General features: G+C 43.7%; 2 protein-coding genes across 2 annotated transcripts in view; both read left to right on the top strand.

Annotated features, from left to right (window-relative positions):
- Positions 1-5,428: 5,428 nt before the first annotated feature.
- Positions 5,429-11,663, top strand: LOC311100321 (surfeit locus protein 4). Its single transcript, XM_084141196.1, has 6 exons — positions 5,429-5,602; positions 7,993-8,179; positions 8,537-8,613; positions 8,772-8,815; positions 9,941-10,127; positions 10,433-11,663. The coding sequence occupies exons 1-6, from the start codon at positions 5,555-5,557 to the stop codon at positions 10,697-10,699; spliced, it is 810 nt and encodes a 269-aa protein (XP_083997322.1). The 5' UTR covers positions 5,429-5,554; the 3' UTR covers positions 10,700-11,663.
- A 592-nt stretch (positions 11,664-12,255) lies between these two features.
- LOC311099790 (argininosuccinate synthase) overlaps positions 12,256-26,304 on the top strand; it is a 35,783-nt gene continuing 21,734 nt past the window's right edge. The window contains exons 1-6 of the mRNA XM_084140538.1: positions 12,256-12,655; positions 13,253-13,401; positions 18,200-18,268; positions 24,803-24,991; positions 25,509-25,565; positions 25,710-25,784. Coding sequence (XP_083996664.1) covers positions 13,300-13,401; positions 18,200-18,268; positions 24,803-24,991; positions 25,509-25,565; positions 25,710-25,784 — 492 coding nt within the window. The 5' untranslated portion in view covers positions 12,256-12,655; positions 13,253-13,299. The remainder of the gene's footprint in view (positions 12,656-13,252; positions 13,402-18,199; positions 18,269-24,802; positions 24,992-25,508; positions 25,566-25,709; positions 25,785-26,304) is intronic.

The raw sequence follows: 26,304 nt of genomic DNA, 5'->3' as shown, positions 1-26,304 counted from the left end.
AAAGCTAATTAACGATTTGTAGATCCTATTTTGAGCATGAGTTGACAGATCAACACTAAATCTGTAATGTTCCACACAAAAGCATTTTCCAGTTATGGCATGGATTCTGCTAATGCCCAGAAGTAAATGTAGTCCTGTTAATCATCTCAACTACAGCATTTGATCATCATATAGCTCCAATTATGAAAACGTCCCAAACGTGCTAGAGTATTCATTTTACCATAGAAGAGATTATGGAAAAGTTTGATACAGTAACTGCCAGCTAAGGTATTTAAGAACTGGGTTGTATTCATTCCGCCGATTCTGTTGCAAAACATTTCTTAAACTAGCAAACGAAATGGAGAGGGACTTACCAGGGGTGTATTCATTCCGCTGATTCTGTTGCAAAATCTAAGCAAACAGAACAAAATGGAGGGAATTAGCTGAATTTGTCTAATAGAAACTCCAAACAGTTGCAAATCTGTCTCTGGACAGATGACATGGTACACCCAAACATGATTACAGGGCTTGTGTGATTATCAGCTGCCTGTCTGCCTCTAAACCAGTTATTTTAATTGTTACTGACATTTACATTTACATTTTAGTCATTTAGCAGACGCTCTTATCCAGAGCGACTTACAGTTAGCACATACATTATTTTATCGAACCCACAACCCTGGCGTTGCAAACACCATGCTCTACCAACTGAGCTACATCCCCTGCTGGCCATTCCCTCCCCTACCCTGGACAACGCTGGGCCAATTGTGCGCCACCCCATGGGTCTCCCGGTCGCGGCCGGCTACGACAGAGCCTGGATTCGAACCAGGATCTCTAGTGGCACAGCTAGCCAATTCTGCATGTCTGACTTACAGCAATCATCTCTTCTGCAAGTTAACATTCAGACACATCAATCGCCTGCCACACCACATCTTACGGCATGTCAATGTCAAGCGGTTGCAAAAACTGAAGAAGAAATGTCAGTACTTTGCCACCCAAAATGTCCTTCCTACACTCAAATGTTGATTAGGCCTATACTGCCATTCATTCCAATTAGACTGGTTTGGATATCTCCATGACTAACATGGCTGCTATTTTCACCCCATTCTGGAACTTTGAGGATTTAGTTTTGTAACTAAAACAAGAGTTTATTTTAGACAAATTCAGGAGTGTACTCATTCAGCTGATTCTGTTGCGCAACGGAATGCTTTGCAACTGTTTGGAGGAATGATTACACCCCTGATGATTGATTGAGAGGAGAACTCATTAGAGATCCTATAAAAATAAAAGTAAGGCATGTGATATATCAGAAATTGTGTAGTAGAACTATTGTCAACCTTAAAGATTCACTATACAGAAATAGCTGCGCCATTTCCTGGTTGCTAAAATTCAAATAGTTCGCCTAGTAGAGTTTTTGTAACAAATCAAGCAAATATAGTGTAGATAATCATTGTACCAGCTAAACCTCTGTGAAATATATTTTCCATAACCAAAAATATTGTATTTTCAGCTGTTTGAAGCTGGTGTACAAAACCGAAAGTAAAAGATGCTAAAATGAAACTTATAAACGGGAAGCATAGAACAGATCTACTGCTTCATGGACTTGTTTTCAATGATAATTACAGATCTATAGCTCACATTTGTTTTCTTGGAATTATTGCTATTATTTGATACAATATCAGTAGTAGAATTTACAACTTGTCCTATCATCAACTGATTTCAGCCAGTGTATGGCTTTGGATTGACTGCATAGTTTGAATGGAATGTTGGTATATTGGCAGTTCATTTGAAAAATTTATGGAATCATTCCTCTAAAACTGGCTGGCTAGCTAACAAACATACAGTGCAGATAAATTAAAATGCATTATTTTACACAATATCTTATCACAGCACTGGCAGGTTGACCAACTCCCTGACCAAAATGGCTGATCTTTATACCATCATAAAAGGTTCATGGGCATTCTAGTATTCTAATTCCTAATTATTCGAGAGACCGTGCAATCGTGGGATCTGGTTGTTACTACAGGATCTTTGCTCTTTAGCTTCTGTCGGACAGAGTATGACGTAGGAGCAACTTTGCAGGACATCTCTACACATTTCCTATATCTTTGCAGATCATAATTTCGAATTAACAACAAAGCAACCCTTTTCAGATTCGATTGGGGTAGGTGTGCGTTCATTGTTCTTGCATATATGGTGTCAAATATGCATAGCTACGTTTTCAATGCATTTTTGTTTACCTTCTAGCTAGCTTGCCTGGCTGGTCTGTGCAACGTCAATATACAAATGGGTGAAGGACCACACAAAGAACACAGTTTAATGAAAATTGTATTCGCATACTGCCTAGTCTACTTTCTAAGTGATGTTTATATATATATATATTTTTAAGTATTCTGCCATTTCTTGATAAAATATTAGTGCTTTTGCTTTGCTGCGATGTACTAGCTCTCGAAGCCAGCAGTAGTTCATGACAGCTAGCTAGCTACTGACCAAGCTAGTGAACTAAAAAATTTTTTAAAATATGTGCAATGATGATTAACGTTGATGACCTATGTTGGGCTCATATGGCTATTTATTGTTACAGGGGAGCCAACAATATCAGCCCCACAAATGATCTCCTAAACTGAGAGCATTGGCAGGAGGCATCTTGGGGTCCTTGCTCTCCTCAACAGTTGTTAGCCATGACAACTTCCTCCCTAAGGTTCACGTGGTGTGACTGTGGCAAACACAAGATTCCTGTCAAAGACACCCATGAGCTGTGCCTTCACTGTCTGGGCATCCAACATGCCAAGGAGGCTGTGCTGGAGTATGGCAAATGCCCCCAGTGCTCCAAGATGGACTGGAGCACCTGCATCAACCGCCTTACCAAAGTTCAGAAGATAATGCACTGTGAAAGCCAGCAGAGGACGCACAAGGCAGCACAGTCTGAAGTTCAGCCCAAGCCTGAGACCTCCTCCGCTCCCATCAAGGAACCAAAACCGGAGGAAGACCCAGTCCCCACTCTGCCCCCACCTCGGCTCTCTACTACCACACCTGTCTATTCATCCACCATGCCAGTGTTGTTCACCATTCTCTCCCCGCCCCCAGCGCAGACAGGGCCCAATTCCAGCTTCCCAAAAGACACGTTCCTCACAACTTGCTATTCAGCAGTCAGCTGACTCCACCCCATCCATGAGCCAATCAGGTTCCCACATGCTGACTTCCAGCTCCCGCAAACGACACCATTTCTCATCATGCTGCTCCAAGCACTCCAAACGGAGCCGCAGTAGCCACCGGCGGAGGCGCTCTCCATCCTCCTCGTCTTCCTCCTCCTACTGGACCTCTGAAGATGGCTTCTGCCCCTCGGGAAAGTGGAGGAGGTCTCAGAGGGAGTCGCGGCAGGCTGTCCGGTCAGAGAGGAGACATGGGGAGGTGGTTCAACAGAGACTAGAGGCCCAGCAACAGGCCATCCAGCTACAGTGGGCCATTCTGGAGAAGCGCATTGAGGCTCTGGAGAGGAAAGGTGCAGAAGCTGTTGTGTCGTTCCCCACTTCAGCCCAAACTATACATCTTCATGCCTCCATCCCTCAGGCATCCACCTGCTCTCAGGAAAGCGAGCAGAGAGACTTATCTGGCTCTGTCAGCAAGCAGCTGGTGACTGAATCTATCTCCCGTAACATTGTGAAGCAGGAAGAGGAGCCTTCCTCCATCTCATCTGCCATGAGACCTCTCAGTGATGGAGATGGTGAAGGGGAGGATGCCTCTCTGTCAACTGTAGCCCCCTGTAGCTCAGTTGGTAGAGCATGGCGCTTGCAACGCCAGGGTTGTGGGTTCGTTTCCCACGGGGGGCCAGTATGAAAATGTATGGACTCACTAACTGTAAGTCGCTCTGGATAAGAGCGTCTGCTAAATGACTAAAATTTAAAACTGATGGTCCTATCTCGAAACAGGACTTACTGGCAGCTAAGGAGCTTCAGAGCCTCATAGCACGAGCCGCCAAGTATCTTGTATCTTGGCATAGACTTCATCAGCACACCAACCAGCTCCAGCCCACCAGACCCTACCATGGTTCCATAGTTTGAGGACCTGGTCTAGAGCTCTTGGCCAAACCCTGCCAGCTTGAAGCCGTACAGGGAGCTGTTCTCCAAGATGTACAGGCTTCACGACTGCCAGTCTCCAGCCTACAACCAGATGCCTCAGGTCAACTGCTTTACAAGGAGGCGCCGATCTCGGCTGAGCGATGGTGTTTCCCTGAGACTCTAGTAGAGAGGATGTACCAGACTGCTGGCATGCTTGCCAAGATGGCCAACTACCTGCGCTACCTATCCGACTACCAGAGGAGGCTGCTGCTGGAGATCACTGAGGATCGTTCAGCACAGAGTTTTGTGGCGGTCCTCAATGAGCTGAAGGTCATTGGCCAGTTCACCCTCCAGCTGTCCTCCCACCAGGCTGAACTGTCTGGAAGGGTCCTGGCTTCTTCTGTAGCCATCAGAAGACAGGTCTGGATGGCCAAGAACAACTACACAGACTCTCTGAAAGCCACTGTGGCTGACCTTCCACTTGTGGTCAGTCACACCTTTGGGATCAGCTCAGCTTCAGGCTCTAGCTCGACTGGAATGTTGTGCAAACAGGAACCGTAGTAATGGGTACTTGTTACATGTGTAAAAAGTGTGAGAAGTATGAACTTTTACCTGTGCTAAATGGGTTGAGACCACTAAATGGTTCACTTCTAGATATGCAAATAGGGAAATATTCTCTATAGTCTTAGATAGAATGTTTACTTTATCAAGGAATTTTGCAACTGTTTTTGAACAAAGGTAGTGTAGTGTTTGTGCATTGACTGCCTGTTTGGTACATTTTTTTAAAACTTTTTCCGAGATTATATTGGAAAGTATGTTTCTTGTTCAACATGAGATTTAAGATATCATGCATTATTTTTCTGCCCACTTACTACTTCACTCTTCTCCAGAAATTCTGTGATTAAACAGTACCAATATTCAAAATAGTCCATATTTAGTAACTATAGAATAGTAAAATGTGATCTTATCCTCATAGAGCATGACAATAAAAATCAGTCTGTAACATGCCAATATTGAGTCACATTGAAGATGCTGCATGATACATTACAGTAGGCCATCGTATCTAATGTCAATTAGGAATGGTCTCAGCTAATTGAGCCTACTTGGGTTTACATGCAGACGGACTAACAAATACATTTCATAAAGTCATTTTGCATTACTGAGAACTGTTCTTTTGAAAGTGGGTAACTTTTCCTGGCGTGTGTTGTTGAAAGCTGATGGGTGCCTTGCTGTTGTCTTTGGTGATTATCGGCGTAGTGGGATGCAGGGGGACTGTGCGATGGCACTGAGCAAACATGGCATAACGTCGAACCACCTGGATCAGTATACGTGGCACACAGCGGTCGGTAGAGCAACTACCGGGGCTATCATCGCAACGCGAAGCATTGTGGGGCAGAGGCGGCCTTCTCTTCATTGAGACCGGCAAGAATTGCTGAAGTAAATATCGGAGGCAGAGGACTTCTACATTAGCTAATTAATATTCCCTTGACTTATAGAACTAAGCCTCCGTTTCGTTAGACATGGGGCAGGAGGAGCTCATGAGTCGAGCCGAAGATGTGGCGGACCAGGTAGCTAACTTCGTTGTTTCACAGGCTAAAGTTAGCTAGCTAAAGTTAGCTAGCTAACGGCTTGCTAGGTTGCTAACTTTTCAGACTGATTCAGAGGAACAGCGGGTTCTAGCTAGGTAGCCACAGCTACTTGAGTTATTAATTTATAGCTTGCTAACTGGCTAATTTACTTGCACAATTAGCTAGTTACACGCATTATTAGCTAGATAACGTTTGGTAGACATTGTTTGCCAACTATCAAACGTTAGCTAGCATGATGTAGTTAGCTAATAGCTAATTACTGCAGCAGAATAAATCCACAGATAATTGCAGTGCTTTCCCTTTTGTGCTTTACCTAGCTACTTGTATTTAGGTAGCTCACTAGCATGCTACATAGTCAGTGAATTTGGAAGCAATGATTCAAATTCATAATTCCCGGTTAACTAGTTAATGATGCAACTCTTGCCACACAGTAGCTGAGAATTCTCAACTCCACGATATATAGCTAGCTAACGTTACCGTCCTAACCACTTCACATCTCATTCTCAATGGAGTTGAGTGGCGTTGAGTTTTGGTGGAGTTGAGAATTCTCAGCTAGCCACACAGTAACACACTATAGTTGACTGTGTCTTTGCAAAGACCTGTGCAAATTCACTCCCCCACAGAGACACCACACTCAACTCTTATAATGAAGTGTGTGTGTAAGAACACAAAATAATAGTGTTGTGTAATGTACAAGACAGAGGCAGAAAATGTGAACATATGTTCTTGTATGCCCCTTTGGTAAGTCTAGCTTTTTGCCCTGTGGTTGAAATTGCAATCCCCTTGGAATTCCGATCTATAAGTGGAACGTGTCAAGAACCCCATAGTTCAGGTTACAGAGCTGTTACCCAGTTTGAAGATTGGACTGGAAGTCATTAATACAAGCCTATAGTGCTGTATTTCAGTCAATAGGAATTCACAATATTTCAAGACCGGGGCTATTTCCTCTCGTTCTATAGCCCAGCTCTATCCATGTGAGCTTTTCTGTTTGCACAGTTTACATACCCTCAGGACAGACATTAAGTAAGGGTGTAACATAGGCCTGCTGCTTTATCGAAAACTGTCTTGAATAAACCCCAGCTGATACCAAATATGTAGTTCACCCCTAGCTGTAAAATAGCAGTTTGGAAATTTCACCTCTTAAATTGCTTTGCCATGAAACATGTCTTAAGGTAGGCCTGTCCTATATGTTAAAGGCACATTTTAACAAGACAGTGCTGAAAATTCCTCACTAATAAGCTGTAGCAAACAGTTCTGATCTAATGTTGGCTACTCCACTAGGCTGTAGCAGCACCTTTTAGGTCCTCTCTGATTGGCCGCTCGGCCCTCCCATTTGTGTGCCTCTATGAATGACGTGGGAGTTGTTGAACTGTGATAGGCCACCTCGAACCAGGCAGTGCTGATGTGGACTGTGTGGTGGGAGGTGTTGTGGGATGGTTACTGTTCTTCTGCTGTACTTTAGTAGGTAGACGATGATCAGTTCCAATGTATTGGAGCGAAGCCAACATATGGAGGTTTAGTGAATGTAGGGCAGTTGGTTAAAGTAAGTGAGTAGGGATTGATTTCACACACACGGTAATTGCAGGTGCTAATAACCTGAAACAGGAGGTATTTCCATTATGCAGAATTGAAAGAATCTGCAGATGTTTGTAACCTAGTACTGTAGTACTTTGAGACTGACACAAAGCAGGGTGCTTTTCTATGAGAGCCTGTATTTGTCCAACTTTCCATTTAAATATACCATCTTCTAGGGCCTCCCGAGTGGCGCAGCGGTCTAAGGCACTGCATCGCAGTGCTAGAGGCGTCACTACAACCGGCCGTGATCGGGAGTCCCATAGGGCAGCGCACAATTTGCCCAGCGTCGTCCGGCTTAGGGGAGGGTTTGGCCGGGGGCCTTTACTTGGCTCATCGCGCTCTAGCGACTCCTTGTGGCGGGCCGGTCGCCTGCAGGCTGACCTCAGTCATCAGGGTGAACAGTGTTTCCTCCAACACATCAGTGCAGCGGGCAGGTGTTAAGAAGCGTGGTTTGGCGGGTCATATTTCGGAGGACGCATGACTCGACCTTCGCCTCCCGAGTCCGTTGGGGGGTTGCAGCGATGAGACAAGATCGAAATTGGGGAGGAAAGGGGGGTACAAAAATATATATTACCTCATTCCCTACTGCAATGCCACCAGCTGGCCTACTCTCTGTCTCTTCTCCCAAATTGCTTCTGGAATGACCTTTCATTTAATATCCTGTAGGTTTTCAGTATATTTATTTAAAGGTCCTCATTCACCCTCTTTTACTGTCAATGCTAGTGTCTTCTGAAATGTAATTGTACTGTATGCCAAATGTAGGCCTAAATGTCCCTTTCCCCTCTCTCTCCCAGTTCTTGCGGGTTACGAAGCAGTACCTGCCTCACCTGGCTCGGCTGTGTCTAATCAGCACCTTCCTGGAGGACGGCATCCGCATGTGGTTCCAGTGGAACGAGCAGAGGGACTACATTGAGGGGACGTGGGGCTGTGGCTACTTCCTGGCCACCTGCTTTGTGCTGCTTAACCTCACAGGACAGCTTGGTGAGCAAGGCTGGGATCATTAGCCTGTTTGTTTCATCAATATAAACATAAAACAATCTGCATGGGTCCATGCATGGATTGAAAAAGCCTGTTCAGTAGAGAGTCAATCTGGGTTTGTGCCAAAGCCACATGATTTGATCATTAATTCACTATCAACTAATTTGAGTGGTTAGTGTGGTGTGGACCTAAGACCGTAGAATGATGACCCCATGCTGTCTTTGAAGGCTGGGGAAAGATACAGGAGTTGTAATAAGTGGGAATGCCACCCCTTTTGGGGAAGATGGGGTACAGTTGTGCCGGTTCAATTGGACGAGTTTCTGCAATCCTAACCTTCTGTTATTTTATTCACTCCAACAGGTGGCTGTGTCCTTATCCTCAGTAGAAATTTTGTACAGTATGCCTGCTTTGGATTATTTGGAATCATAGCTCTACAGGTAAGGAAATATCTAATCTATTGGCATTGCATTTCATGTACCTTTCTGTGATTTTTGGCTGACAACTGAAATGGCTGACAGCCGGACACTGGCTATGTTCATGAATTTCTGGCTGTGTAATATTTCGTGCTGAATTTCTTATACTTTATTTTTTCCAGACGGTTGCGTACAGTATTTTATGGGATATAAAATTTCTGATGAGGTAGGTCTCTTCCAATAAGTTTATGAATAATATTTGTACATATTAAATTGAAAATATGCAATTGACTTTAGTCTGTTTTACATGACCAATTATATTAGTTGTTTTTAAGTGTCTTAAAACCTTAGGTACATTTTCCACTGTCCGTCTGTCCCATTAATTTTATACCCCTATACATTGAACCAGTGTTGTAGTTGAGTCACTAAACCTTGAGGTTGAATCCCAAGTCCCCTATGCTCGAGTCCGAGTCGCGTCATTAGCCCCTATGGCTGAAGTCCGAGTCACCAATGGTCGAGTCACGAGTCCATCAATTTATAGTAGGTCTTATGCAATTGTGTCTAGTAACCACCAGATGACCACTCCCTCATATATTTGTTGCTATTCATCACTAGCTCACAAGTTCTACTCAATACCTGTGTGTCACTACTTATTTACTACATCAATTAATGTTAAGTCAGGCTTTCAGATACCTTTTTTTTTTTTTTTATCGGCCACTGATAGTGTAGATTTTTTATTGCAAAGTGAAACCTAAAGGGAGGCTTATCAGAACCTGGCTATGGGATGCAGGGGGGAAAGTGGGCGGGTAGAGCGAGGCAACAAATTCAAAGATGGACTACTTTTCTATACTCAAGGCCAGAGAGAGACAAATGGCTAGACTGTTATTTTACTATTAAACTCAATACTAGTGTTTTCAATTTTGTAAAGCAGTTTGTGTTTCTTAACCAGGCAAAGCTAAATAGTAGACTGGTGGTTACGGGGAAGCAAGAGAGTCGCTTGTGCGATGTGTAGCCTATGATCGGAGCGGAGTCCGCCTGCCCACATTCATCGCTTGCTCTCCCGCAGCTCACCAGCAGATGTAGGCCGGGTGTGGCGCTTCCTTCCCACTGCTACAGAACAGAACCCTCGCTGCTGTGCGCACCCAGTGCTGCTAATATTCTGCTTATCATAGTAGCCTATTCAGTCCAAGTGCAAATACAAGTCACAAGTCATGAAAATTAGGACTCGAGTCGGACTCGAGTACTGCAACACTGCATTGAACTAAGTATGGATCTTATTTCCCCTCTTCTCCTACACAATGTCGTCTCCTCACCTCCCCCCTCCCCCTCCCCTCCTCCATTCCTCTCTCAGGAACCTTGCTCTTGGCGGTGGACTCCTGCTATTACTAGCGGAGTCACGTTCAGAAGGGAAGAGCATGTTCGCTGGCGTCCCCTCGATGGGGGAGAGCTCACCAAAGCAGTACATGCAGCTGGGAGGGAGAGTCCTGTTGGTGCTCATGTTCATGACCTTGCTGCACTTTGACCCTAGCTTCTTCTCGGTGAGTAGCCCACCACCCTGCCTCTATGGTGCCACTCAGGAGGGACTACAGTTAGAGGGGAATAAGCTGTGTAATGCATTTTCTCATGTAAATATGCGGAGATCAAGCTGAGTTTGCATGTGGGGTGTTGACAGTTTTTGTTAAGATTACGCACAATCATGTTAGTATTGTATGGTATTTAGAGATTTGACGGCCTAAGTGCTTCATTCGATTAGACAGGTTCTGGTGCAACAGTTGTACAGTAGCATTGGTGGTTCAGTCTGCAGTCTGAATCCTGACCCATGTGTCCCTCTCCACTCCCCCAGATCCTCCAGAACATGGTGGGCACGGCTCTCATCATCCTGGTGGCCGTTGGCTTCAAGACCAAGCTGGCCGCCCTGACCCTGGTAATATGGCTGCTGGCCATCAACGTCTACTTCAACGCCTTTTGGACGGTGCCCGCCTACAAGCCCATGCACGATTTCCTCAAGTACGACTTCTTCCAGACCACGTCCGTCATCGGAGGGCTGCTGTTGGTCGTAGCACTGGGGCCCGGCGGGGTGTCCATGGACGAGAAGAAGAAGGAGTGGTAGGGAGAGAGAGATACACAAACACCTCTAACCCCAGGACACACAAGGACCCCCAGGGTACACGTCATTATTCTGACCATCCACAGCAACCTCTCCCTCCACTATTCTCTGTCTCGTCCTTTCTTTTCTTTTTTCACATTTTGTTTTCCAGCTGCGGTTTTGTTTTTGAGGTCAATATGGTCGGTACTGAATTATTTTATACACCTATTTATGTCCCCTTATTTTGGTGCCAAGAAAAAGTCAGATTTTGATTAAACTGTGTCAAAGTGCAAAGTAACTCATTCATGAGTGATGGGTGGATAAAAAACATATCTTGGTTCTGTGTTGCAGAGGTATGAATATCACAATGTATTTATGGATGTTACCATAACCTTTCAGAAGAAGAAAAAAACAATTTTTTGTGAACAAGCAAAATGGTGAGTAGGTGTATCAGTTTGGTTGCCAATGAAGACGCTAATCTTTCCCTGCTTGTGTTGGATGTTGGACCATCTGTGACTTGCTCATTATATCAATCCTGAGACCTCAGGCACTGAATACGATACGATTCTCCCTCACTCTCTAGGTTGCCATCTTCCCCGCTTTTCAGAAGCCCCAGGCCTCATCCTTACACACATCCAGTCCCATGGCTGTGACTAATGGATTGTATATTGAGATGAGTTGCGGGGGACGTGTGCATTGTATACTACTATTCAAAATGTTTGATTTTAAGTTGTGCTTGATTGAATATTGAAACAATTGTTAGCACCAGAACTCTTTTTGGGCACTTTGTACTGTACATCTAGGGCAAATGCCTAACTAGTAACTGTATTTTAACAGGGCAGTAGGGGGAGCTCGACATTTATGAAACGCCATATTCTACAATCTAAAGAAGCAAGCAGAACTGGACAGAGTCTGCGATCACCCTGACTTTTTCTTTGCTCAGTGTTTTTGCTCTATACTGAATAAGAAAATAAAAATCTTCAGATTATTGATTTTCAGAAGTTTATATTGTATTTTTGATTATTTGTTTTTCAGAGATCATGGCAAATTGCAAGAAAGCATCTGCTTGCTCTGTCATGTTGACGTCAAAATTGGTATTTTATCGTGTTATCATTCCAATGGATGTATTAGTGTTATTCTTGATGTATTCATCTTTGGCTAAACTCACAACCAGGGTGGGACTTCTTCCCCTTCTGACTCATCACACCCATTCAACACACCCCTCGAAAGGTGGTCGAGTTTTGATTGGCTGTTGGTTGACCCGAATTTTGCAATCACTGCTGCCCTGCAGCAGTCTGTGAGTAACACTAGCCTGTCACTAAAACCAATACTATTGCCATCTACTGGCTGTGTTTAATCCCCACCACATACATGTGAACTTTTCCTTTCCTTTTCTACCTCCCTTTCCTCTCCTCCATCCCTATCTCACTTTCCTTATCTCCTTTCCTAGTTCCTTTCCACCTTTCTTAGCTCCTTTTCCTTGCTTCCTCGTTAATTTTCTTTCCTCTAAAGGGAGTAAAGGAATAAGGAAAGGAACCTAGGAAGGGCATGAGGAATGGAGATAGGGAAGTAGGGAATGAAATGAAATTAAGCTTGTAAAGGAGAAAAAGAAAGGGAACAAGGAAGGGAATCTAGGAAAGGAGTTCGCATGTATGTGTTAGGGATTAACCACGGCCAGTAGATAGGACAGGAAAGGAAGTTAGGAAAGGAATCTAGGAAAGTAAAGGAGTTCACGTGTACAGTATGTGGTAGAGATAAACCACGGCCAGTAGATGGCGATAGCATTGGTTTTAGTGATAGGCTAGTTTTATAGTCACAGGCTGCTGTGGGGCTGCAGCTGTACACATCTCGAATGTTGAGCAAAATCTTGGCCACTGCACAATATATTTGGACACGCGTTCCATACATCGTGGAGACTGGACTGGAGAGAAGACTCGAGAGTTAGAGACCTCTTTATTTCGCCATCAAGCTTTTAGAACGGTAAATACATATATAATTGTAAAATGGCGTCACTATATTTTACATGTATGTGCAAATTTAACTTTACATTTGGCTCGCTATCAAAACATCAAACGAGATAAGGGTCACATCGTGATTGCTGCTGATTATTGAGAAGTCCATTGGCAGCTAACTACTGATTCGAATGCAACAGTTGGCATTTCAGTGAAGCATGTTAGCTAGCTCGCTAGCTAGGTACCAAATAATCAAATGTTAAGTAACATGATTCTTAACAACAGGTGTAGACTAACAGTGAAATACATAGTAGTATAACATGCGTGGTTTACATGTGTGCAGTTATTGAGCGCAAGCATTTGGAACCTGCTCTCCATTGAATTATTTACAGGTGTTTGTAACCATAGTCATTGGAGATTGCTACTAGTTTCCATAATGATATTCTTACAGGAATATGGATGGATATCAACATCCTTCCACTTTCCACCCTGCATCCAGTCACAACCTTATGAATAAGCCAGTGTGTTCAGGATAGAAGATGATTGGAGATTTCCGTAACTGTATTACTCCAATGTATTTTCTAAATGAAAGATTCTGTATTTTCTTTGTATAATTCGACCCCAGATACAACAGACCCCTTTGACCGGCATCATTTGGACATAATCCTCATTATGTCTAAAGGCACAGTGGTTCTGGCCTACAGTGGAGGACTGGACACCTCCTGTATCTTGGTGTGGTTGAAGGAAGAAGGATATGATGTCATCACATACTTGGTAAGGAACACACACAAGTAAGAACCTATACTGTATGTGGGACAAGTCTGTGTGTGGGACAGGTGGGGCCAATATAACTTGAGTTCAGACAGCACACAGCCATCCAGTTGGTGCTCTCCTTTATTGTACGTCAACCTGTTAGAGCCTAAATGTGTCACTTGTGCAGCTGAAACCCCAATGAATGTTCATTTTATGCAGTTTTAGATATTTGTAAAGAAGGGATTAATTCTCCCGAGCAATCAGTTAACCCCCCCAAAAGTGCTATCTGGCTGCATAATGCTGGTGAAAAGCAGTCTGGATTAACGTTTTGCCCATAGGCCAGTTCAGAACTGCACATGATGCAGATTTTTCTCTTGTCTAACTGTTTATTCATTGTCTGGCTAGAGAAAGGGGTGGGGGTGGGGATGCTGAAGGGCTATGGCACGGTACTGTGCCTCCTGTTGGTTTTGGGGTTAATCATTCGGAGGGTGGGAGGGAGGGATAATAACTTTAATAACTCACTTACACTTTAATAACTCTACCTAAATGTACATATTACCTTAATTACCTCGACTAACTGCACATTGACTCGGTACCGGTACCCCCTGTATATAGCCTCGCTATTGTTATTTTACTGCTGCTCTTTAATTATTTGTTACTTTTTTTTAAAAATAATTAAGGGCTTGTAAGTAAGCATTTCACTGTAAGGTTTACACCTATTGTATTTGGCGCATGTGACAAATACAATTTGATTTGAGGGACAACAGAAAGGCACTGTCCCAATCGGCAACCTGTTTTTCTTGTTGAAATCACTGTCTGCTCTTGTGTTATGTTGTGATAGAAAAACCTCTGCCAAGCAAGCATTCAGAATACCACAGAGGCAGACAGACAGGAATAGCTACCTCATTTATGTGGAAGAAGACCACAGAGGCAGAAAAAAACAGGCACAGCTACCTCAGTTGAACCATTTGCATTCTTCAGTTGATTTAATGAGAGAGAGAGAGATACAGTGCCTTCGGAAAGTATTCAGACCCCTTGACTTTTTCCACATTTTGTTACATTACAACCTTATTCTAAAATTTATTAAATTGTTTTTTTCCCTCATCAATCTACACACAATATCCCATAATGACAAAGCGAAAACAGGTTTTTAGAAATGTTAGCACATTTATTTTAAAAAATACCTTATTTACGTAAGTATTCAGACCCTTTACTCAGTACTTTGTTGAAGCACCTTTGGCAGCGATTACAGCATTGAGTCTTCTTGGGTATGACGCTACAAGTTTGCCACACCTGGCACATCTGCCACGCTGATCCTCAACACGGGGGCACCTCAGGGGTGCGTGCTCAGTCCCCTCCTGTACTCCCTGTTCACCCATGACTGCATGGCCAGACACGACTCCAACACCATCATTAAGTTTGCTGACGACACAGCAGTGGTAGGCCTGATCACCAACAACGATGAGACAACCTATAGGGAGGAGGTCAGAGACCTGGCCATGTGGTGCCAGGATAACAACCCCTCCCTCAACGTTATCAAGACAAAGGAGATGATTGTGGACTACAGGAAAAGAAGGACCGAACATGCCCCCATTCTCATCGGCGGGGCTGTAGTGGAGCGGGTTGAGAGCTTCAAATTCCTTGGTGTCCAAAACACCAACAAACTATCATGGTCCAAACACACCAAGACAGTTGTGAAGAGGGTGCGACAAAGCCTATTCCCCCTCAGGAGACTGAAAAGATTTGCCATGGGTCCTCAGATCCTCAAAAAGTTATACAGCTGCAGGCACTACAAAGGGTAGTGCGTACGGCCCAGTACATCACTGGAGCCAAGCTTCCTGCCATCCAGGACCTCTATACCAGGCGGTGCCAGAGGAAGGCCCTCAAAATTGTCAAAGACTCCAGCCACCCTAGTCATAGACTGTTCTCTCTGCTACCGTGCATCAAACGGTACCGGAGCTCCAAGTCTAGGTCCAAAAGGCTTCTCAACAGCTTCTACCCCCAAGCCATAAGACTCCTGAACAGCTAATCATGGCTACCCGGACTACCCCCACCCCCTCTTTTACGCTGCTGCTACGCTGTTTATTATCTATGCAAAGTCACTTTTAACTATACCTACATGTACATATTACCTGCACATTGACTCTGTACCGGTACCCCCTGTATATAGCCTTGCTACTGTTATTTTTAATGTTATTTTACTGCTTTTATTTTTTTACTTAACACTTATTTTTCTTTAAATTACATTGTTGGTTAAGGGCTTGTAAGGAAGCATTTCATTGTAAGGTCTACTACACCTGTTGTATTTGGCGCGTGTGACAAATACAATTGGATTTTATTTTGGGAGTTTCTCCCATTCTTCTCTGCAGATCCTCTCAAGCTCTGTCAGGTTGGATGGGGAGCATTGCTGCGCAGCTAATTTCAGGTCTCTCCAGAGATGTCTGGATCGGGTTCAAGTCCGGGCTCTGGCTGGGCCACTCAAGGACATTCAGAGACTTGTCCCGAAGCAACTCCTGCGTTTTCTTGGCTGTGTGCTTAGGGTCGTTGTCCTGTTGGAAAGTGAACGTTCGCCCCAGTCTGAGGTCCTGAGCGCTCTGGTGCAGGTTTTCATCAATGATCTCTCTGTACTTCGCTCTGTTCATCTTTGCCTCAATCCTGACTAGTCTCACAGTCCTTACAGATGGAAAAACATCCCCACAGCATGATGCTGCCACCACCATGCTTCACCATAGCGATGGTGCCAGGTTTCCTCCAGATGTGATGCTTGGCATTCAGGCCAAAGAGTTCAATCTTGGTTTCATCAGACTAGAGAATCTTGTTTCTCATGGTCAGATGCCTTTAGGTGCCTTTGGCAAACTCCAAGCGAGCTGTCATGTGCCTTTTTACTGAGGAGTGGCTTCCGTCTGGCCCCTCTACCATAAAGGCCTGATTGGTGGAGTGCTGCAGAGATGGTCGTCCTTCTGGAAGGTTCTCCCATCTCCACAGAGGAAATCTAGAGCTCTGTCAGAGTGACCATCGGGTTCTTGGTCGCCTCCCTCACCAAGGCCCTTCTCCCCTGATTGCTCAGTTTGGCCGGGTGGCCAGCTCTAGGAAGAGTCTTGGTGGTTCCAAACTTCTTTCATTTAAGAATGATGGAGGCCACTGTGTTCTTGGGGACCTTCAATGCTGCAGACATTTTTTGATACCCTTCCCCAGATCTGTGCCTCGACACAATCGTGTCTCGGAGCTCTATGGACAATTCCTTCGACCTCATGGCTTGGTTTTTGCTCTGACATGCACTGTCAACTGTGGGACCTTATATAGACAGATGTGTGCCTTTCCAAATCATGTCCAATCAATTGAATTTACCACAGGTGGGCTTCAATCAAGTTGTAGAAACATCTCAAGGATGATCAATGGAAACAGAATGCACCTGAGCTCAATTTCGAGACTCATCGCAAAGGGTCTGAATACTTATGTAAATAAGGTTTATAATTTTTTATAATTTTAATACATTTGCTAAAATGTATAACCATTTTTTTCGCTTTTTCATTATGCGGTATTGTGTGTAGATTGCTGAGGATTTGTATTTATTTAATCCATTTTAGATTAAGGTTGTAACGCACAAAATGTGGAAAAGGTCAAGGGGTCTGAATACTTTCTGAAGGCACTGTAAGTTGATGTCAGAAACCCTCCGGATGCCGGCTCACTCCACACCTGATTTTCCCCTCTGAGCTGGGTTTTGTTAAGTCTTAGTTTATGAGTTACCGTTCAAAAGGAAAAAGACATGGTTAATCAACAATCTGTGAATAAATCCCTCTATTATATTCATGGAGCAGCAGTGCACTGCTAGACTGTGCGGAAGCATGTCGGTGTTATCAGGTCATGGATGTGACCTGAATGTTAAAATGGTGGGCAATGGGACTTCAGCAGCCAATCCGTGACAAGCAATGGCTTTGGTCCCTGGCGAGAAGGACCGGGGATGAAGACAGGCCTTTTTTCAATTAGATTTGCTCAACTCCTACGTCCTCTCTCCTCCGTCCTCTCTGGCCTCCTTTTGAAAAAGGTCAAAGGTAATCGAGGAGAGGGAAAGTGGACCAAATTATGCTTGGAATCCCAAAATAAATGTATAAAGTGATCAAAAACTAATTTAGCTAATTGTGCAAGACATTCTATAGATAAAAGGATAAGTAGCATATTGTTTTTAAATGTTTGCATGCTTTTCTCCTTCCAGAAAACAATAGCTGATTCAAAGAGGGTATGGCAGAATTCAAAACAATCTTCCGCAGAGGACTCGGTTAGGATACACTTGTGCTTCCTCGCCAAAAGGGGGCTATCGATGAGGGTAGGACCGTCTTCCGTTTTGGATGACCACTTATTAGTTTCCAGGTCACGGAGTAGAGGGGGCGGGGGACGGACTTTTGCCCAAAGAAGCAAAGGCCACAGGAAATTGTTTGGCGGAGACAGGAAATGAATTATGAACCATCTCATTACGTTTCCGTGCGAAGCTGTGTTGCACAGATGGCGTTTTTGGTTTGCTTTCATGCCAAGAGCACTTAACACCTTACTGGTAATTGGTATTACGGATGCATTTTGGTGCATAGCTGGTTCAAGGCTCTTGGGATGTTGACAGGGTTTGCTTTCGATTGAGGCCATGACAAGGTATGGTTCATTAGCATGTTTTCATGGCAACCAGGGTTCTGATGATTTTCTGACTAAGTGCTCTCATAATAAACATGCTAATGAAGTTTGGAGAACATTAAACATTTTCACTGAAACACTGCTGTAGTATGCTATTTTAGGCACCAGTTGATTAGATGTAACTAAAACTCTCTTGCAGGCCAATATTGGACAAGAAGAGGACTTTGATGCTGCAAAGAAGAAAGCAGAGAGTCTTGGAGCAAAGAAGGTAAAAAGCTGAGTCTAAGCGTCATGACATTGGTAAGACAAGGTAGCATAGTGGTGTGGAGGACACGGTAGACCACATTTTGCAATAGCAAAGTTGACTTTGAAAAGGTAAAAGAGGAGGTCCAGGATCTGGTTGAAGTAACAGTGTAGTAGAATCTCTTGCGAATACAATACATATACACAAAAAATATAAACAAGAAATCAAGAAATACATAGGCTAATAGTACCAGAGGCTAAAAAGCCAAGGCCAATAGCATGGTGGCTAAAATAAAACATGGCTAAAAGGAGCAAATTCTTCTTCTGAGTCTCAAGATTAGTCATTCTGAATTACATACAGTGCCGTGAAAAATATTTGCCCTTTTCTGATTATCTCTATTTTTGCATATTTTTGATACTGAATGTTATCAGATCTTCAACCAAAACCTAATATTAGATGAAGGGAACCTGAATTTACAAATAACAAATATATATACACTACCGTTCAAAAGTTTGGGGTCACTTAGAAATGGCCTTGTTTTCCATGAAAACATACATCAGGGTTCTTCAATTCCGGTCCTGGAGGGCCGAAACACCTCTGTTTTTCATCCTCTCCTTCTAATCAGGGGCTAATTCAGACCTGGGACACCAGGTGAGTGCAATTAACTACCAGGTAGAAATAAAAAACAGAAGTGTTTTGGCCCTCCAGGACCGGAATTGAAGAACCCTGACATACATGAAATTAGTTTCAAGTTACCTATAGGGTAACCAACAACTTAGTGAGTACACAATACACAGGACACCACCGTGTCCACACTCACATAAAGAAATAGCTTCTAACAAAGTTACCAATAGGGTAACCAACAACTTAGTGCGTACACAACACACAGGACACCACCGTGTCCATACTCACATAAAGAAGTAATCTCTCTCTCTCTTGCAACAAACACAAGTTTGGTGTTTATACAATGGGATGTGTGATTGAACAAACGCGTAACAGGTGGTGCAATTCACAGGAATGTTCACTGATTGGTCCAATCATCAGACACCTCAACGACCACCAATCAGGAACATACAGGACACCTGTGATTAGGGCAGAAGGAGAGAAACACACAAAAACACAGGATACCTGTATCCGTAACAATAGGAAATATAGCAAAATGCATAGGAAATGTAGTCATTGACAAGGTTAGAAATAATGACTTTTAATAGAAAGAATAATTGTATCCTTCAAACTTTGCTTTCGTCAAAGAATCCTCCATTTGCAGCAATTACAGCCTTGTAGACCTTTGGCATTCTAGATGTCAATTTGTTGAGGTAATCCGAAGAGGTTTCACCCCATGCTTCCTGAAGCACCTCCCACAAGTTGGATTGGCTTGATGGGCACTTCTTACGTACCATACGGTCAAGCTGCTCCCACAACAGCTCAATAGGGTTGAGATCCGGTGACTGTGCTGGCCACTCCATTATAGACAGAATACCAGCTGACTGCTTCTTCCTTAAATAGTTCTTGCATAGTTTGGAGCTGTGCTTTGGGTCATTGCCCTGTTGTAGGAGGAAATTGGCTCCAATCAAGCGCCGTCCACAGGGTATGGCATGGCGTTGCAAAATGGAGTGATAGCCTTCCCTCTTCAAGATCCCTTTTACCCTGTACAAATCTCCCACTTTACCACCACCAAAGCACCCCCAGACATCACATTGCCTCCACCATGCTTGACAGATGGCATCAAGCACTCCTCCAGCATATTTCCATTTGGTCTGCGTCTCACAAATGTTCTTCTTTGTGATCCGAACCCCTCAGACTTCGATTTGTCTGTCCATAACACCTTTTTCCAATCTTCCTCTGTCCAGTGTCTGTGTTCTTTTGCCCATCTTAATCTTTTCTTTTTATTGGCCAGTCTGAGATATGGCTTTTTCTTTGCAACTCTGCCTAGAAGGTCAGCATCCCGGAGTCGCCTCTTCACTGTTGGCGTTGAGACTGGTGTTTGCGGGTACTATTTAATGAAGCTGCCAGTTGAGGACCTGTGAGGCATCTGTTTCTCAAACTAGACACTAATGTATTTGGCCTCCCACTCCTCTTTCTATTCTGGTTAGAGCCAGTTTGCGCTGTTCTGTGAAGGGAGTAGTACACAGCGTTGTACGAGATCTTCAGTTTCTTGGCAATTTCTCGCATGGAATAGCCTTCATTTCTCAGAACAAGAATAGACTGATGAATTTCAGAAGAAAGTTATTTGTTTCTGGCCATTTTGATTCTGTAATCGAACCCACAATTGCTGATGCTCCAGATACTCAACTAGTCTCAATAAGGCCAGTTTTATTGTTTCTTTAATCAGCACAACAGTTTTCAGCTGTGCTAACATAATTGCAAAAGGGTTTTCTAATGATCAATTAGCCTTTTAAAATGATAAACTTGGATTAGCAAACACAACGTGCCATTGGAGCACAGGACTGATGGTTGCTGATAATGGGCCTCTGTACACCTATTCCATAAAAAATCAGCCGTTTCCAGCTACAATAGCCATTTGCAACATTAACAATGTACACTGTATTTCTGATCAATTTGATATTTTAATGGACAACAAAATTGCTTTTCTTTTGAAAACAGGGACATTTCTAAGTGACCCCAAACTTTTGAACGGTAGTGTGTGTGTGTGTATGTATAATTTTTTTAAAAGTTATTTTATTTATTTAATTAACAAAGTTATGCAACACCCAATTCCCCTGTGTGAAAAAGTATTTGCCCCCTTAAACTGGTTGTGCCACCTTTAGCTGCAATGACTGCAACCAAATGCTTCCTGTAGTTGTTGATTACCGTATTTTCCGCACTATAAGGCGCACCGGAGTATAAGCCGCAGCAGCTAAATTGAATGATATTGAATGATGTGTACATATATAAGCCACACTGGACTATAAGCCGCAGGTGTTTTAATGTTTAATTACCATATGTAAGGGTTCGTGCACAGAGGGGATTGTCGGGAAAGAGACAAACTGTCTCGCTCTCGTAATGTCTGTCTGTCTTGCTCTCGTTCTGTCTCTCGTACCACTCTCGGTTCCACTTTTACTTTTGCGCGCTACCTGTCTCACTCTTTTCCGGCCTCCAGCTTTTCCTGCTGGAGCCCGCCGCTTAAAGGTGGGGGGCGCGGACCGGTCATAGAGCCCATAGAGTTCAAGTTGGTGGACTGTAACCTGTAAAATCCATAGATTTAGGAGGTCTTCTAGTGGCCGTTAGCTGTAAAAATCCATAGATTAGCCGCACCGTTATATAAGCCGCAGGGTCGAAAAATGGGGAAAAAGGCGCAGCGAATTTTGGCCCACTCTTGCGTGCAGAACTGCTTTAACTCAGCGACATTTGTGAGTTTTAAAGCATGAACTGCTTGTTTCAAGTCCTGCCACAACATCTCAATTGGGATTAGGTCTGGACCATTGGTACAAGGTTCTTACTGTGGAATGCAGTGTTTGGTTTTCGCCAGGAATAATGGGACCCATGTCATCCAAAAGGTTGACTGATGTTTGCCAAAAAGCACCTGGATGATCATCAAGACTCTTGGAAGAATGTTCTATGGACAGATTCAAAAGTATAACTTTTTGGACAACATGGGTCCCTTCGTGCCTGGCGAAAACCAAACACTGCATTCCACAGTAAGAACTTTATATCAACGGTCAAGCATGGTGGTGGTATTGTGATGGTTTGGGGATGCTTTGCTGCCTCAGGACCTGGACGACTTGCCTTAATAGAAGGAACCATGAATTCTGCTCTGTATCAGAGAATTCTACAGGAGAATGTCAGGCCATCCATCTGTGAGCTGAAGCGCAGCTGGGTCATGCAGCAAGACAATGATCCAAAATGCACAATCAAGTCTAAATGAAAATGGGGAAAAAAAAGCAACAAATTGGAAGTTTTGGAATGGCCTAGTCAAAGTCCAGACCTAATCCCAATTAAGATGTTGTGGCAGGACTTGAAACGAGCAGTTCATGCTTGAAAACCCAAAAAATTGCTGATTTACAGCAGTTCTGCTTGGAAGTGAGCCAAAATTCCTCCACAGCGACGTGAGAGACTGATCAACAACTACAGAAAGCGTTTGGTTGAAGTCATTGCGGTTAAAGGTGGCAGAACCAGTTATTGAGTGTAAAGGGATAATTACTTTTTCACACAGGGACATTGGGTGTTGCCTAACTTTGTTTATGAATTAAGTATGTACTTATTGTGTTATTTGTTCACTCAGGTTCCCTTTATCTAATATTAGGCTTTGGTTGAAGATCTGTTAACATTCAGTATAAAAAAATATGCAAAAGTATAGAAAATTAGGAAGGGTGCAAGTAATTTCACGGTACTGTATGTATGCATCATTACAGACGCTGGTTGATATGAAACTGATATCTTTCAATTGAACAGTGAGAACAGTGAGACATTTGATACTTTGGGTACAGAGTGATGTTGAGCAGCTTGAGTCAGTTCAAGGTTGGATTGTCACTCCCTGAGGTCTAAAATTATGTGTCCTGACATCTGGGTCACAGAGTTATAGGAAATGATTAAGCAGGCAAATCGTATTACGTATTATGTGAGGATATGACATCTGGGTTGTTGTCTTCTTAGCAGCTAACATAGCAGGTCCTCACTCTTTCTGCCTTTCTCTTGCCATTTAAGATTTGGAAGCAAAAGTTTGTCAACACAAAGCAAAGCCATTACAAGTGAACTAACTGACATTGCTTGTGTATTAGGATTGTCAAGGGAGCATTTAGTGAAATATTGTTGATGTAAGCTTTAATATGAATGGTTCAAGTGTAACCTCCCTCCATGTAAACAGTGAGGGGAAAAAGGATTTGATCCACTGCTGATTTTGTACGTTTGCCCACTGACAAAGACATGATCAGTCTATAATTTTAATGGTAGGTTTATTTGAACAGTGAGAGACAGAATAACAACAAGAAATTCCAGAAAAACGCATGTCAAAAATGTTATAAATTGATTTGCATTTTAATGAGGGAAATAAGTATTTGACCCCTCTGCAAAACATGACTTACTACTTGGTGGCCACCAAAACCCTTGTTGGCAATCACAGAGGTCAGACGTTTGTTGTAGTTGGCCACCAGGTTTGCACACATCTCAGGAGGGATTTTGTCCCACTCCTCTTTGCAGATCTTCTCCAAGTCATTAAGGTTTCGAGGCTGACGTTTGGCAACTCAAACCTTCAGCTCCCTCCACAGATTTTCTATGGGATTAAGGTCTGGAGACTGGCTAGGCCACTCCAGGACCTTAATGTGCTTCTTCTTGAGCCACTCCTTTGTTGCCTTGGCCGTGTGTTTTGGGTCATTGTCATGCTGGAATACCCATCCACGACCCATTTTCAATGCCCTGGCTGAGGGAAGGAGGTTCTCACCCAAGATTTGACGGTACATGGCCCCGTCCATCGTCCCTTTGATGCGGTGAAGTTGTCCTGTCCCCTTAGCAGAAAAACACCCCCAAAGTATAATGTTTCCACCTCCATGTTTGACAGTGGGGATGGTGTTCTTGGGGTCATAGGCAGCATTCCTCCTCCTCCAAACACGGCGAGTTGAGTTGATGCCAAAGAGCTCGATTTTGGTCTCATCTGACCACAACACTTTCACCCAGTTCTCCTCTGAATCATTCAGATGTTCATTGGCAAACTTCAGACGGGCCTGTATATGTGCTTTCTTGAGCAGGGGGACCTTACGGGCGCTGCAGGATTTCAGTCCTTCACGGCGTAGTGTGTTACCAATTGTTTTCTTGGTGACTATGGTCCCAGCTGCCTTGAGATCATTGACAAGATCCTCCCGTGTAGTTCTGGGCTGATTCCTCACTGTTCTCAAGATCATTGCAACTCCACGAGGTGAGATCTTGCATGGAGCCCCAGGCCGAGGGAGATTGACAGTTATTTTGTGTTTCTTCCATTTGCGAATAATCGCACCAACTGTTGTCACCTTCTCACCAAGCTGTTGGCGATGGTCTTGTAGCCCATTCCAGTCCCTGACATCCTTGGAGAGCTCTTTGGTCTTGGTGGAGAGTTTGGAATCTGATTGATTGATTGCTTCTGTGGACTCCCTTTAAGAGTGTGCTCCTAATCTCAGCTCGTTACCTGTATAAAAAGACACCTGGGAGCCAAAAATCTTTCTGATTGAGAGGGGGTCAAATACTTATTTCCCTCATTAAAATGCAAATCAATTTATAACATTTTTGACATGCGTATTTCTGGATTTTTTTGTTGTTATTCTGTCTCTCACTGTTCAAATAAACCTACCATTAAAATGATAGACTGGTCATTTCTTTGTCAGTGGGCAAACGTACAGAATCAGCAGGGGATCAAATACTTTTTTCCCCTCACTGTACATGGACTCAAATATGAATCCTTAAAGAGATGGGTGGGGCTTAAGAGGGTGTGAACGATGCTGAATGGGTGTAGACACAGAAGAGCTCTCCAGTAGGTGTACCAAAACATTCAAAGGCCATTTTCTCAAAAGTGAGGTTACAAGTTTATCAACTTTCAAAGCAGAATTACTTTCCCATTGTTCTTCAATCAAATACTTTTTTCCCTCACTGTAGGTGTTCATCGAGGACCTGAGGGCAGAGTTTGTGGAGGACTTCATCTGGCCGTCGGTCCAGGCCAACGCCATCTACGAGGACCGCTACCTGCTGGGCACTTCAGTGGCCCGGCCCTGCATCGCCCGCCGCCAGATCCAGATCGCACGCCAGGAGGGTGCCCAGTACGTCTCCCATGGTGCCACGGGAAAGGTGAGGGGTCAATCAACAAGGGGAGAGCAGAGAAGAACCCGGAAGGCTACATGGAACCATTAGCATATTGTTGACATCTGTCAAGGTTCATTTTAGATGTTTGTCTGTTTGTAGAAATCTAAATGGTTTCCCAATTAGCTTTTGGAGTGAGTGGAAAGGTCACATTCAAATAGCCCTCAGCTACCACAATGGCATTCATTAGTCAGCCACAAGTGAACGATACTGTGGGGAGACTGAACTGTGGGGAAATGTAGTGTCCCTGCTCCAACTGTTGATGGAGACAAATGCCACTGAAATGAGCCTTCAACCAACAGTAACTGCAAGAAGTCTCTCACTGAAAGTTTATATCAGTTTATATGCTTTTTCAACTACCATTGGAAGTGATTTTAACCTTACCTTGTCTTGGGTGAGTGAGAAATTACCTGCTTGATTATCTCTGTCTTTGCTAGTAGTTTTCAGATTGTTTCTGGACATGTTACTAGGGTTTTGTGGCTGAATGGTTAACTGTTGCTTTCAGGGCAACGATCAGATCCGATTCGAGCTCACCTGCTATGCCCTCTACCCTGAGGTTGAGGTGAGTTCTGTCTTCCACAGTTCCTCTGCATTAACACATCTGTAACTACACTACATGACTGTCCCATCATCCAATATTACTTCAGATAATGCGCCATACAAAGTACATGCATTACCCTCCCTCCTCTCTCTGTCTCCCGCTCAGATTATTGCTCCATGGAGAATCCCTGAGTTCTACAATCGCTTCCGTGGGAGGAAGGATCTGATGGAGTATGCCGAGGTAACACTTCCACATGATAGGATCACTTCATAACATGTTGCCTGGCAGTGAGTGTGTGATAGGATCTCTTCATACACATTAGGGATGTGACAAATGTAAACATTTTATAGTTTAAACTGCCATTTAAAAAAATGTTTAAATAAGACAGAAAATCATAAAATGACGTGAATTCACAATTCACCTATGGTCCTGTGTGTGACCGCTAGGGGGCAATGCCGTTCAATTTACCGTAGTCCTGGCTACCTAGCAGACCGCGCTCACCTTACTGCTGTCCCCCACCCACTCAACGTTGACGGTAGTTAATGCCATTTTAGGTTGTCTGCTGTGTCCCTCTCCTCCATGTTCTCAGTTGTCAGTACATGGGACTTCATGTCCCACTTCTCATCAATGTGTTGGCTCGCTGCAGTGATGTGTGACAGCGTGTTCATAGACATCCAACAATCTGTTGTTAACGCCACGTATGGTGTTTGAATGCTCGCGCTTTGTACTTGCAGAGCAATCGTACAATTTCTCCATCCGG

Source organism: Coregonus lavaretus (assembly GCF_964263955.1).
Source record: "Coregonus lavaretus genome assembly, chromosome: 24".
Lineage (NCBI taxonomy): Eukaryota > Metazoa > Chordata > Actinopteri > Salmoniformes > Salmonidae > Coregonus > Coregonus lavaretus.
This window is presented reverse-complemented; position numbering and strand designations above follow the sequence as displayed.

Bases quoted from the DNA above. Each gene is read 5' to 3' on its own strand.
- LOC311100321 (XM_084141196.1), top strand. From the start codon at position 5,555: ATGGGGCAGGAGGAGCTCATGAGTCGAGCCGAAGATGTGGCGGACCAG. The intron at 8,614-8,771 runs GTAAGGAAATAT...TATTTTTTCCAG, and splicing joins TTGGAATCATAGCTCTACAG to ACGGTTGCGTACAGTATTTT. The intron at 10,128-10,432 runs GTGAGTAGCCCA...CCACTCCCCCAG, and splicing joins TTGACCCTAGCTTCTTCTCG to ATCCTCCAGAACATGGTGGG.